At 42.1% G+C, this 15340-nt stretch overlaps 1 protein-coding gene across 1 annotated transcript; it reads right to left on the minus strand.

The window, feature by feature from the left end:
• Positions 1–7205: 7205 nt before the first annotated feature.
• cyb561d2 (cytochrome b561 family, member D2) lies at positions 7206–14882 on the minus strand. The gene is made up of 3 exons (XM_078414364.1): positions 14739–14882; positions 13004–13041; positions 7206–9558 (listed from the first exon to the last, which is right to left on the minus strand). The coding sequence occupies exons 1-3, from the start codon at positions 14860–14862 to the stop codon at positions 9055–9057; spliced, it is 666 nt and encodes a 221-aa protein (XP_078270490.1). The 5' UTR covers positions 14863–14882; the 3' UTR covers positions 7206–9054.
• Between the last annotated feature and the right edge of the window lie 458 nt (positions 14883–15340).

Consider the following 15340-nt stretch of genomic DNA (forward strand, 5'->3'; position numbering starts at 1 on the left):
AGCTATCAAGCACTATGTTTCTTCAGCATCGGCAGCACAGTCACTAAAGTGAGCACAGGTGTAAGCCAAATGCATATAACAGGAACTACTGTGTAAAACCAGTTGAATTCTGGCTGTACAGAGGCAACCAAACCTTTCTAAATGACACGTGTAAAACTGCAGTTGCAGCTGCTATTGGGATATTTGTGCCTAAAAGTAAGTGTGTGCTGCCGCCCTGTGGAAATGCATTGTTGCCTCTGGTTAAAGAAGAAAAATATCAGGAAAACAGACAGACATACATGTGTATACCTAGACACCAACATGTGCGTGCACACAAACACATATATACTGATGGACACACAAAAAGATATACCCATGAACACACACATGCACATAGACACACAAGGATATATTTACAATAACGTGTGTGTACACAATACATACACATTCATGCACACACATACACTAAGATACACATTCAAATGTGCACACACATGAAAATACTGAAACATTTGCACATCCACAAAGATATACACATTAACATACACATGAACTGGGACACAGTGGTGCAGCAAGTAGAGCTGCTGTCTTACAGCACTAGTGACCTGGTTCCATCCTGACCTCAGATGCTGTATGGTAGAGTTTGCAGATTCTCCCTGTGACCGCATGGTTTCCTCTGGGTGCTCTGATTTCCTCTCACATCCCAGATATGCAAGTTTGTAGGTTAATTGGTCTCTGTAAATTGCCCCGAGTATGGATGAGAATCTGGGATAACATAGAACTTATGTGAATGGGCGATCAATGGTCAGTGTGGACTCGATGGGCTAAAGGGCTTGTTTCCATGCTGTATCTCAAAATTAAAAACAGGCAGAGAGCAGGCAGTGAGGGATCTACAGACTAGTGAGCCTAACATCAGTAGTGGGAAAGTTGTTGGAGGGAATTCTTAGGGACAGGAACAACCAGCATTTAGATAGGCCTGGGCTGTTTAGGGATAGTCAATGTCACTTTGTGTGTGGGAAATCATGTATCATAAATCTGATAGAGTTTTTTGTCAACAAGAGGATGATTGAGGGCAGGGCAATGGATGTTGTCTATATGGACTTTAGCGAAGCCTTTGACAAGGTGCCCCACGGTAGGCTAGTCTGGAAAATCAGATTGCGTGGAATCGAAGGTGAGATAGTCAAATGGATTCAAAATTGGCTTGGAAGAAGGAATTATAGGATAGTTGAGTAGGAATGTTTTCTGATTGGAGGCCTGTGATCAGTGGAATGCTGTAGGGGTCAATGGTGGGTCTGTTGTTACTTGTTATAAACATTAACGATTTGGATGATAATGCAGATAACAATGTCAGTAAATTTGGGATAACATCAAAATGCTGTAGGTGGTATAGTAGATAGTGAGGAAGTTATCTAAGTTCATCAAAAAAGGGTCTCGACCCGAAAGGTCACCCATTCCTTCTATCCAGAGATGCTGCCTGACCCGCTGAGTTACTCCAGCATTTTGTGATACCATCAAAAAATCTAGATCAGTTAGGAAGATGGGTCAAGAAATTCCAATTGGAATTTAACTCCGACAAGTGTGAGGTACACAGGACTTACACAGTAAATGGTAGAGCCAATCAGAGAGATTTGTGAGTCCACGTGCATGGTTTCCTAAAAGAGGCAAATAAAAGAGGTGAATATTGTGGTGAAGAGGGCGTTTGGCATATTTGCCTTCATCGGTTGGGATATGAGTGCAAAAGCTGGGTCATCACGATGCAGCTATACAAGTTATTGGTGAGACCACACATATGGTTCCAGTCAGCCAGCTATAGGAAAGTTGGAAAGGATGCAAAAGAAATTCACCAGGATGTTAACTGCACTAGAATTATAGGGAGAAGTTGAATATGCTGCAATTTTTCCTTTGGAGCATTGGTGGCTGAGGGATGACCTTATTGTAGTGTACAAGATCACGAGGGGCATGGATATGGTGAACACTCACAGTCTTTTTTTCCAGGACAGAGGATTTAAAAATCAGAGTGGAGAGATTTAAGGATCTCAAGAACATTATTTTCTCTCAGAAGGATAAAGAATGGGTTGACTGGGGCTTGTATTCACTGGAATTTAGAAGGATGAGAGGGAATCTTATAGAAACATATAAAATTCTTAAGGGATTGGACAGGCTAGATGCAGGAAAAATGTTCCCAATGTTGGGGGAGTCCAGAACCAGGGGTCACAGTTTAAGAATAAGGGGTAGGCCATTTAGGACTGAGATTAGGAAAAACTTTTTCACCCAGAGAGTTGTGAATCTGTGGAATTCTCTGCCACAGAAGGTAGTGGAGGCCAATTCACTGGATGTTTTCAAGAGAGAGTTATATTTAGCTCTTAGGGCTAACAGAATCAAGGGATATGGGGAAAAAGCAGGAACGGGGTACTGATTTTGGATGATCGCACATGATCATATTGAATGGCAGTGCTGGCTCGAAGGGCCAAATGGCCTACTCCTGCACCTATTTTCTATGTTTCTATAAAGTATATAACAGAGCCGTTATGTCCTTCAGAATCGGTACAGGCAGTTCCAAGTTATGTAGGGGTCTGTTCCTGAGAACCTTTGGTAAGTCAGAAACATCCGCTTTCTGCAACTACCAGCATTGCGCTCCACAAACTCTTGCTATAATTCTTTTATTTAATTGAAAAATCACCCTTGCACAATCCATAATTAAACTAGCGGAATGCATACTTTATCCAGTCATTAATAAATCCTATGAAACATTTTATTATTATTATTATTGCTAGCTTGAAAAATGCTTTAAAACTGTACCAGAGAATTTGCGTCGTCAGATTTACATAGACCAGGTCATTTGTAACCCAGTAGGCTAGAGGCACGAGCATATAATCTAGGTTGACACTCAAGCACAATAGAATCAGAGGTGTCATCTTCCGGATGAGATACTAAACCACCTATCCCCGCAGGATGGGTGGGCAGTACAGAGATGAGGTTAAATTACTGGCTCCCTTTGATATTCCTTCTCAGCTTTGGGAAGATGCCTGATTTTCAAAGTGTTCTGATAGCAACAGTGTGATGAATGGAAATGAAACATCCTCCATTCCACAAAGCCCCACATCAAGTCTCTTCTTCACTCTGTGGGAATCCCTAAACCTCATCGATCTTCGAGTCAATGCCCTTAAAGCACATAGTGTACAACCTTACAAGCAAACTGCTTGAAAAGTGCTTTCAGCTCCCAGAATTAGAACCTTTGACCCGACCTATCATTTGTAATTCAATCGTACCCAATTCACTCGTAATATGATATAATCATATGGTTTGTAAACTATATCAAAACAATCAAATAAACCAAGACTCGGAGCACAGTGAAAGATTCAGCATATTCTGTGCTCAGAGTCTTTTATAGGATTCTCAGTGACTCTTCCTTAGGTTATTGCTGGTGCCTGGCTAGTCTTTTTTAGTCAAGCAGGACCAATTGTTTGATTATTTATTGAGTTATTTCATGCATTTGTGAAGCAATTGTAATAAATGAATTAGGTCAGGTAACCCAATTGCTTCTCAGATATAAAGCAGCAACTTGTAATAATGTTTCAAACATAATAAAACATACCGAGCCATTAAACGAGATAATAGAAGAGAGACACGGAGAGATTTAAAGGGGAGATTGCAAAATACCTCATCAGGTGAGGATGTTGCTGCCAATAGCTAGCAGAAATAAATGGGGGTCAAATAAGAGATTATAATAGACAATAGACAATAGGTGCAGGAGTAGGCCATTCAACCCTTCGAGCCAGCACCGCCATTCAATGCGATCATGGCTGATCACTCTCAATCAGTACCCCGTTCCTGCCTTCTCCCCATACCCCCTCACTCCGCTATCCTTAAGAGCTCTATCCAGCTCTCTCTTGAAAGCATCCAACGAACTGGCCTCCACTGCCTTCTGAGGCAGAGAATTCCACACCTTCACCACTCTATGACTGAAAAAGTTCTTCCTCATCTCCGTTCTAAATGGCCTACCCCTTATTCTTAAACTGTGGCCCCTTGTTCTGGACTCCCCCAACATTGGGAACATGTTTCCTGCCTCTAATGTGTCCAATCCCCTAATTATCTTATATGTTTCAATAAGATCCCCCTCATCCTTCTAAATTCCAGTGTATACAAGCCCAATCGCTCCAGCCTTTCAACATACGACAGTCCCGCCATTCCGGGAATTAACCTAGTGAACCTATGCTGCACGCCCTCCATAGCAAGAATATCCTTCCTCAAATTTGGAGACCAAAACTGCACACAGTACTCCAGGTGCGATCTCACCAGGGCCCGGTACAACTGTAGAAGGACCTCTTTGCTCCTATACTCAACTCCTCTTGTTATGAAGGCCAACATTCCATTGGCTTTCTTCACTGCCTGCTGTACCTGCATGCTTCCTTTCATTGACTGATGCACTAGGACACCCAGATCTCGTTGAACTCCCCCTCCTCCTAATAATTTTGGAATGAGCGCATTAACGGAACTTCCACAACATTCCAGGGCAGAGAATTCCAAGGATTCATCACTCTCCGAATGAAGACGTTTTCTATGTCAGTCCTAAATGGCCTACCCCTTATTTCTGAACCCTGATTCTAGATTCAAGGGCAAACATCCATCCTGCATCAAAAACATTGAGCCCTGTAAATGTGATCACCTCTTATTCCTCGAGAGATTAGAGGTCAAATATACTCAGTCTCCCAACATATCTCAAATCCATCATCCAGGAATCAGTTTAGTAAATCTTTGAGGTGCGTTTTTTCTGTCCATTTTTAGGTAAGGAGTCTAAAACTGACCAGAATACTGCAGATGTAGTCTGACCTAGGCCTTGCAGAATTGCACTGAGACATCTTTGCAATCTGCACTCAACATTCTTTCACAATGTATGCCAATATATAATCTTCCTTCTTAATTACTTACTGCATTTGCATGTTAGCTTTCATTGACATTTATGCAAGAATACCCAGGTGCCTCTGAACCTCACCAATTTACAATCTCTCACCATTTAAAAAATACTCTGCTTTGGTGTTTTCTGCAGCTCATATTTTTCCATATTGTAATCTATTTGTGTCCCATCAATGTTCTCATGCATCTATGTCCCCTTGAAGCATCTTTAAAGCTTCCTCTCCACCACCTGGTTTTGGATTATCAACAGACTTGGAGGCATGACATTTGGTCCCCTTCAGCTAATCACTAGAGCAGATTGTGAATAGTCGATCTCTTGCGCTTCACTTGTCACAGCCTGCAGACCTTTCTATTCAGTCATTGCTTAATGTTCATTGAGCAATTCTCAATCCATTTCAATAGATTAAACTGAATTCTATGCACTCTAACCACGTGGACCAATCTCCTCTGTGGACCTTACTTAAAGCTATCTGAAACTCTAAATATACCACATACATTGCTTGCCCCTTAACCAGTCACAAACTAAAACAATGCCACCACATTAATCAAACATGACTTGCCATCTATAAATCCACGCTGATTCTGCTCAATCCTATTTATCCTTATGTTCTTATGACTCTGAGGCATGGTGTGAGAAATAAGGAAATGAGGGAAGTAACAAGATGATGAGGGAAAGATGGATTTTCATTTAGACAGGATGCCACAAAGAACATTCGAACCAATGTATTAGACCATAAATCTAATTACTGTGCAATATAGAAGACAAAGGAAAAGGACAAAAAAAAAAGCGTGAGATAAGGTTAAAAATGATATACATTTTTATTTCAGAAAAACATTGAAAATAATAATTTGCCATCATAAATTTTAACGGTAAGCTAAAAGGCTTGATTTTTTTCCCCCAAGAATGTGCCAATGAATAGAATAGTTGAGATTAAATAGCACCAATACATTTAAAGGGAAAATGATACAAAGGATAAAGGAAAAGATAAAAATGTTCATTGTGGAGAGGTAGGAGAGTTATGTGTCTGAGCCAAATGGTGGTATTCTGCACACTAAATCTTATGTAACTAATTTTGAGTGGAATTCATGAAATAATAAATTTTAAAATGTGATAAGGTATTGAAACTAATTTCACTGAGACAAATATTGCAAACAAAAGTCTAAAAGTGATGATTATATCTTTGTTTTTCAGACTTCATTGTTACAGTTTTTTATCTCCACATTTGATAGACCCCAATTGGTATTATATACGTCAACATGGGAGGAATATTGTCCTTATCATATCATTGCCTGTTCTGAAAAAGAGTGTTTTGGTCTTGCGAATGTCAATAACCAACAAATTAAATATGATCCATACAGGTGTTTTAATTGGCAGTCCCCTTAATCTCCTGAAGACATTTGTGCATACTTGTTGGAACAGGCATCTTGTGGTTTTAAAACTTTCCAGCCATAGAGCTGCTGGAAATGCAGACCAGCAGTGAGAACTAGACCTGGTAAATAGCAAGACCTTGGTAAATGGCAAGAAATACAGTCCACCTTTGGAAATAACAAAAATAAACAGATGAAGGACTGTGCAGACTGAATTAAAGGATGCAGACAAATGAAAGATTGAAGTGAATTGACTGCATTTTCCAGGGCAGGTCCTGGAGGAAGATATGGTACAGTACATGCATGGTGGCACACTGGTAGAGATGCTGCCTTACAGCACCAGAGACCCGTTCAATTCTGATTATGGGTGCTGTCTGTACGGAGTTTGGACGTTCTCCCCGTGACCGTGTTGGTTTTCCCCAGGACAAATCTTGATGCTAAGAATATAAGGGCCGCAGAGGAAAGAGAACGATGTGAAAATCACCCATGATTTATTGAACACTGGAGCATGTTTCTGTTCCTTATACACTTCCTTTTTTTGTGGCTTGTTATGATCATGCAGTACAGAAATAAAGAATCAACAGCCAGTTTTAAATCTCTCCCACTTTTACTTTCTATTCGAGCAAACACAAATAAAAATGGGTATAAGGAGCCATATAAGGTGCCATCTTGTTACTTTCTATATATGCAACTGCACCAGATCTATGCACTCATGTCTGGTAACTGAACTGACAAAAGTGTCCGATACTAAACTAAAATGAAGTAAAATGGTACATGATGACCATGGTACAGATATAAATGAAAGAATTTTGGTCACAAAGGACAATCTGAAAGCTCTCTTCCCTTGTTCATAAAAATCAAGCAGTATCCTTGTGTAGTGTTTTTCTGTGGTAAGCATTTCCTGACACTCACCATACGGAGCCTGATAAAGACATGACAAAGCACTCAGATACATGAAAGATGGGCATTTATTGAGTACACAAAAAACTGGAGGACAGACTGCATGACTCAGTCCAAGCAGCTTCAATAAACCAAAGAAATTTATCCAGTGATTGGTAATAAAATCCAACAGTTGAGCAGAAATATTTGAATCTCTTAACATCATTATTAAGCATTTTGTTACCAACAGGAATACTCCCCTGATAACTCTACAATGAACTTTCTTTGATGACAGGAAACCATTGTCCAGCAAGTTAGCACAGATCCTGCACAAGATGCCTGGGTGCTGCTAGAGTTGACTTGGCCATTATTTTCATTCCACTGCAGGACTCTCCTTAGCAACCCAAGGAATTGCGGATTTTTTCAGTCAAGATAAGCTTGCCTATCAAATATGAGAACCAGATCATCGTCCATCATAACTTTGTCCAAAAGGATAATTGATTTTTTCAAGAATTTTTCAAGTCACTGGCAGAATTTCTGCTTTGCGCTATAATTCTTTTCAGATCATCTCTAAATTAGGATGACAATACATCTTAACCATATTCTGGCTCCTTGATCTCTGAAATCAGTCCTGTCTCAGCTGTTGCAGTTTTAGACAAAAAAGTGACAACATTGTCAAGAGATTCAAACACAGAAAATCCTTCCACTGCAGAATGATACGACTCCTTTGAAGGCAGAATCAAATGAACACAGTTGCAGGCACACAGGATCACAGTCCTCTCCGAGAAGTGGTGTCACCATAATATAGCCTTTTAATTTGTTTGTTAAACTGAACATAATTCACTGGAGCCAAATAAAAGATTGGCAGAATATGTGGTGAAACCAGTAGTTTGGACGGAATGCAGATGACATTGTTTTAATGATCCATGATATACTCCAGTCCCTATTTTGATTATTGACATTGACAGAACTGAATAACAAATATATTACAAAGCAGTCTGTAAATACAATTAGATGAAACATATCGCTGCTATAACAGCTGTTTCTCTCAACTCAAAAGATGAGACAATAAAAGATGAAATATAAATACACATGTCAACTGGAGCAAAACACAATACATTACAAGCAACAGTTAAGGAAAAACACACAGAAGGCAAACAGGGTTAAATACAGGACAATGGGCTTGGAATGTGAAGGTAGAGAATTAAATAACAATTATAATTGCATTAACATTAATAAATTAATAAAAAGTTCATCGCAATCAAGTCTAAAGTTATTTACCATCTTAATGGTAAATCACTACAATGAGAGAATTAAAAACTTAGATGGTGTAGAGGATAATAATACCATGCAAAATGGAGGTTTATGAATATTCAGAGATAAAAATTACCTATTTTATATCATCCAGGTTATTATAATCATCCTCTCTGAATGTTTCAAAACATGCGTTATTTTTCATACAGCACGTTAGTGGAGACCGTGTCTTCACACTGAGCTCCACTTTATGCAACATCTTTCATGAGTACGGTTGTTTCCATTTTCTATAATCTTCTCTGAACTTCAAACAGTGAGAATGAACTAAAGGAACCCAACTGTAGTACTGCTGACCAGCAAAGGAGGAACTGAAAGAGGTCACTTGAAGATATTCCAATACTCTGAAAGACTGCATCAAATGCCAACTAACATTAGTTGAACAGGAAAACAATCCAGCCATTGGTCAGGTCCACTTTTTCCATTTTCCAACATAATGCAGGATTAATACTGATCTGCTGGTAGTTTCCACATCATCATCAATCACCTGCATTGACAAGAAGCTTGGTATATTGATTTGTTGGTTTTAACACTTCTCAGTAATTACAGATTAGAGAGAGTGTGAATAGCGGATAAGCAGCCGAAGCCAGGGTGGAAGTTTATTCAAGGCTGTATCCTCTTTTTCCTCAGGTAGGCATTAGTAATTTGGTTCATGAGGACCAATGCCAACAGAACAGGGCAGCTAATGGCCAAATACCAGCTAACACCAGCCACTATCCCTGTGAACCATGCTGAACACATGCCCAAAAGCAGACTGGTGCAGCCCAGCAGGTAGCCAACAAGTCCAGAGGTGGCGTGATACGATTTCAGTTTGGCCAGGGACCATTTCCTCATTAGTTTGGGATACAACAGAGTCGCCCCACCGGCAGACTGCAGGCAAGTGTACAGGACAGTAGCCAACCCAACCAGACCGTGCCAGCTGGTAAAATGTGGTTTGTCGTTCATATATTTGTTATAACTGATAATGGCCAAGCCTACGATGGCACAAACAGTGGCCAGCCCCTGCAACACCCAGTGGGTTCGAACTTTGACTTTCCTCGAGTAGGACAAAATAAGGGAACTCTCTGGAGAGAATAGCAGAATAGCTTGAGTCATAATGAAGGAAAACTAGGGGGGAAAAAAGAAGCATGGTTATATTTCTGCATTTCATAAAATGACATCCTACTTCCCTGACTCTGCTGTCCTAAAATTCTCGATTACTTTCTGAAAGAGAAAGCTGAACAATTTGGCTCACCTTTCCTTTTTGACTTGCTCTGCTCAGTTTTATCCCCACCACATCTGCCTGATGTTCTAATCCAGGGCTCTAATGCCGCTGCTGCTCCATCTGCTGTTCATCTTCAATACATTTGTCTCCATCGTGACCATTCCGTGCCATCTCTTCACTCTCATCAACATTTCCTTTTTCTAGGCTTTCCCTATGCTAAGAAAATTGATATCCTTATTTTTGTAGCCAATGCCCTTCTTGAAGATAATAAAGCCGCGGTTTTCTCCCACATTATCTGGTCACAGTTACTGTCACTAATGAAAGTTGCTGCATAATCATCTCCCCAGTGATCTTGATGCTTTGATTACCTCACTTTATAGATAGAGTGGCTGTGGAGAGGGTGTTTCCACTTGTGGGAGACTCCGGGACCAGAGGTCATAGCCTCAGAATAAAAGGATGTACCTTTAAAAGGAGATGAGGATGAATTTCTTTAATCAGAGGGTGGTGATTCTGTGAAACTCAATGCCACGGAAGACTGTGGAGCCCGTCAGTTGATATTTTTAAGGCAGAAATTGACAGATTCTTAATTAGTTCAGGTGTCAGGGGTTATGGGAAGAAGGCAGGAGAATAGGGTTGAGATGGAAAGATAGATCAGCCATGATTGAATGACGGAATAGACTTGATGGGCCAAATGGCCTAATTCTGCTCAAACTTATGAACTTTATAACTCTTATTTTTGAATGCACTTGTTATTGTTTTGAACACCTCTGACAGTACTTTACACGCACTGGAATTGAACATGCCTAAAATGATGTCATTACAAGATTACAAGGCAGCACAGTGGCGCAACGGTAGAGTTGCTGTCTTACAGAGCCAGAGATTCAGGTTCGATCCTGACTACAGGTGCTGTCTGTATGAAGTTTGTACGTTCTCCCTGTAATCGCGTGGGTTTTCCCCAAATGCTCCAGTTTCCTCCCACACTCTAAAGACATACCAGTTTGTAGGTTAATCGGTTTCAGTAAAGATTGTAAATTGTCCCTAGTGTGTAGGATAGTGCTAGGGTATCGCTGGTCGGCGTGGACTCAGTGGGCCGAAGGGCCTACTCACACTGGGCCTATTTTCACACTGTACCTCTAAACTAAACTGTCCTGTAATTTATCTTCTTTTCCCATCGGCTCAGAGGATCCCCATACTCCGTGTTCCTTCTCTCCAGAGATGCTGCCTGTCCCGCTGAGTTACTCCAGCATTTTGTGTCTATTTTCCTTTAGTTCATCTTCTACTTTTTCTCTACATAATAATCTTTTCAAAACCTCCAGTTCCACACTTTCCCTGCAGATGAATCTGCTCTGTATTTCATTAGGATGTAGACAAAAGGGACTGTTGTGCTGGTTTACAAAAAAAGACAGAAAGTGTTACAGTGGGTCAGACAGCATTTCTAGAGAACATGGATAGATTACAATAGACAATAGGTGCAGGATTAGGCCATTCGGCCCTTCGAGCCAGCACCACCATTCAATGTGATGATGGCTGATCATTCTCAATCAGTACCCCGTTCCTACCTTCTCCCCATACCCCTGAATCCGCTATCCTTAAGAGCTCTATCTAGCTCTCTCTTGAATGCATTCAAAGAGTTGGCCTCCACTGCCTTCTGAGGCAGAGAATTCCACAGATTTACAACTCTGAGTGAAAAAGTTTAGAGGCAGGAACATGTTTCCTGCCTCTAACGTGTCCAACCCTTTAATAATCTTATATGTTTCAATAAGATCCCCTCTCATCCTTCTAAATCCCAGTGTATACAAGCCTAGTCGCTCCAGTCTTTCAACATTCAACAGTCCCGCCATTCCGGGAATTAACCTAGTAAACCTACGCTGCACGCCCTCAATAACAAGAATATCCTTCCTCAAATTTGGAGACCAAAACTGCACACAGTACTCCAGATGCAGTCTCACTAGGGCCCTGTACAACTGCAGAAGGACCTCTTTGCTCCTATACTCAACTCCTCTTGTTATGAAGGCCAACATTCCATTGGCTTTCTTCACTGCCTGCTGTACCTGCATGCTTCCTTTCAGTGACTGATGCACTAGGACACCCAGATCTCATTGTACGTTCCCTTTTCCTAACTTGACACCATTCAGATAATAATCTGCCTTCCTATTCTTACCACCAAAGTGGATAACCTCACACTTATCCACATTAAACTGCATCTGCCATGCATCCGCCCACTCACACAACCTGTCCAAGTCACCCTGCAACCTCATAGCATCTTCCTCATAGTTCACACTACTACACACTGAGGAAGAACTTTTTCAGTCAGAGAGTGGTGAAGGTGTGGAATTCTCTGCCTCAGAAGGCAGTGGAGGCCAGTTCGTTGGATGCTTTCAAGAGAGAGCTGGATAGAGCTCTTAAGGATAGCGGAGTGAGGGGGTATGGGGAGAAGGCAGGAATGGGGTACTGATTGAGAGTGATCAGCCATGATCGCATTGAATGGCGGTGCTGGCTCGAAGGGCTGAATGGCCTACTCCTGCACCTATTGTCTATTGTCACCCAGCTTTGTAGCATCTGCACATTTGCTAATGGTACTTTTAATCCCTTCATCCAAGTCATTAATGTATAATAAGTCATTAATGACTTCATCCAAGCCATTAATGTATTACATTTAGGATCATGATCTGAAGAAGGGTCCTGACCTGAAACAACATCTATCCATGTTCTTCAGAGATGCTGCCCTACCCGCTAAATTACTCCAGCACTTTGTGTATGCATTTCATCAACTTTCTTTCAAACAATGCTCTTAGTACACACAATATGTGAGGAAATCTTCTGTGTCTGGTAGTTCTGCTCTCTTTCCCCTCCCACTTAGATGGAATAGTTCTCCTGGTCCTCACCTTTCACCCCACTTGCCTCCGCACCCAACACATCATTCCCTGACATTTCTCCCACCTCCGACATGATCCCACCACCAGTCACATCTTCCCATCCCTTCCGCCTTCCGCAGAGACTGCTCCCTTCGTAACTGCTTCGTTCACTCGCCTTTTCCACCCAAAACACCCTTCCCCAAGTACTTTCCCCTGTAACCACATGAGATGTTACACCTGTTCCTATACCGCCCACACATCCATTCAGGGACTCTGGCAGGCCTTCCAGGTGAGACAGAGGTTCATGTGCACCTCCTCTAACCGTGTGATTTAAGCTCTGGATGAAGAATCTTTCCTGAGTTCAGGAAATATGGGAAGGTGGAAAGATTGTATGAAAAGAATAGTGGCAAATCTTGCAAATGAAAAAAAGTGATCCAAAGGGCAGTCTCCAATGAAAATCGCCAAAGACAATATACAACTGCAAATTACTTACTGAGAGAGCCATCAGGAAAGGATGCCAAGAAAATAGACCTGGAACAAAAAGTAAATATATCAGTTCTTATCTCAGATGAAGTACAATGAAACATTCATCATCACACTGGGCCACCAGCACCTCATAGATCACAAGCCACATCATACTCCTGCTGGCTGTTGTCAGATGAACTATATTTTTTAATTTTCTCCTTCCTGGAGCCACAGGATGCCAAAGGAGAATGAAGTTCAATAGGAGAGATTCATCACAGAATAGAGCAAGAGGGTTATGCACCATTACACCACTAATTTTGATGACATCTGCAAACATGCCAAACACATTGCCATACAAGTTGTTAAGATATATTATCCAGTGGACCCACCACTGATCACTGCAGCACACCAATGGTCTCAAGCCTCTAATCTTAAAAACAACCATTCTCTGCCTGCTATCATCAAGCCAATTTTGTATCTAATTGGCTAGCTCCCATTGATCCCACCTGAACTAACCTTATGGCCAACCAACAATGTTGTCAAAGGCCTTGCTAAAGTCCATGGAGGCAACATCCACCATCCTGCCCTTGTCAATCCTCTTGGTCACCTCTTCAAAATGCTTAATCAGATTTGTGAGACATGACTTTCCCATGCATTAAGCCATGCTGACTCTCCCTATTCAGCACTTGCCTTTCCAAATGCAGGTGGATCCTGTCTCTCAGAATCCCCTCCAGTAACTTTCACGCTCACCAATATGTAGATCCCTGACTTGTGGATTCAGTGCAAAAAAGGCATGTGATACACTGATTTTTTCCAAATATACACGAGAATGATTAACCATAAGCATAATGAACTGAGAATATCTGAAAACAATTATCATGTAATGGTAATGATTTAATGCCCCCACAATATGTGCGGAAACTCTGACCTGGAAAGGAAACCAAATGCTGGATGCAAATTTCTTCATGTTTTTAATCAACACGTCATGCAATAGTATAAGAAAATAACTGCAGATGCTGGTACAAATCGATTTATTCACAAAATGCTGGAGTAACTCAGCAGGTCAGGCAGCATCTCAGGAGAGAAGGAATGGGAGAGCATCTATAAAAGTCATTGTATCTTTAGTAGAGATTGTGGAATTTATGCAGTTCATCCCCTAAAGTTAGTAACAATCCATTTTACAGCATGGGCTGGAGACCTTTAGTCTCCATTATTAAACTAGTATACGTATCATGCTGAAACAGGATCACATATAAAGGTTACACCTGATATCTCTGGTGACCAATGCACACATAGAGTCATTGTGTCGGAAGGAACTGCAAATGCTGGTTTAAACCGAAGACTGACACAAAAAGCTTGAGTAACTCAGCGGGACAGGGGGTCGAGACCCTTCTTCAGACTGAAACAGACTTTTCATTCTGAAGGGTCTCGACCTAAAACGTCACCCATTCTTCCTTCTCTCCAGAGATGCTGCCTGTCCCGGTGAGTTACTCCAGCTTTTTGTTTCACAGAGAGTCGTTTATAGATACAAGTGTTTGACATGTTGATTAAAAACATGAAGAAATTTGCAGCCAGCATCTGATTTGTTCTCCAGGCCACATTATTGGGGGGGGCATCAAATCACATGCACACATGGATCCTGCCCCTTCGAGGACGCCACCCGGAGCTCTGGCCCCTAGTTACAGGCGCTCACGAACGTGGCGCACCTACGGACCACTGCCTTAGCTCTGTCCTGAAGGCGGTGGCTCATACATCATACTCACTCGTCCCCGGCCTACTGACAACCCCGATCCCGACAGTGAAGCCCAGGCACAGGAGGTGCGCGGCCGTGCCGGCGGCTTTACGCAGGATGCTGTACAGCCAGAACTCGGCGCTCGGCTCCGCCATTGCGGCCGCCAGCGCAGGCGTCCTTACGTCCTTGCGTCACCGCGCCAGGGCGCCGTTGCCTCGGGCCCGGGCCCGGGAGGAGGAGGAGGAGCCCGGCCTCACGCAGGGCGATGGGCAGCAGGATTGAATGCGTCTTTTTCAGCGAGTTTCACCCGACCCTCGGTCCGAAAATCACCTTCCAGGTACCGGAGAGCACGGATCGCGAGAACCAGCCCGTCCCAACCAGCGAGGCACCTGTGGCTTCCTTGGCTCAGGGGCTGCGGTGGCATCTGCATCAACACGTCAGGCCGGTTGAGCCGCCCTCAATACAATACATCTTTATTGTCATTGTACAGGGGTACAACGAGATTGTTAATGCGACTTCCATACGATGCAATAAATTAATTAGCTATTCCACAGAAATTTAGACAACCCAGAGAAACATTCGGCCGCTTTTCCAGTGGAATTCAGCAGCTACGTTGCCTGCTGTACTGAAGGC

This window comes from Rhinoraja longicauda, chromosome 17 (genome assembly GCF_053455715.1).
Source record: "Rhinoraja longicauda isolate Sanriku21f chromosome 17, sRhiLon1.1, whole genome shotgun sequence".
In the NCBI taxonomy this organism is placed as follows: Eukaryota; Metazoa; Chordata; class Chondrichthyes; order Rajiformes; family Arhynchobatidae; genus Rhinoraja; species Rhinoraja longicauda.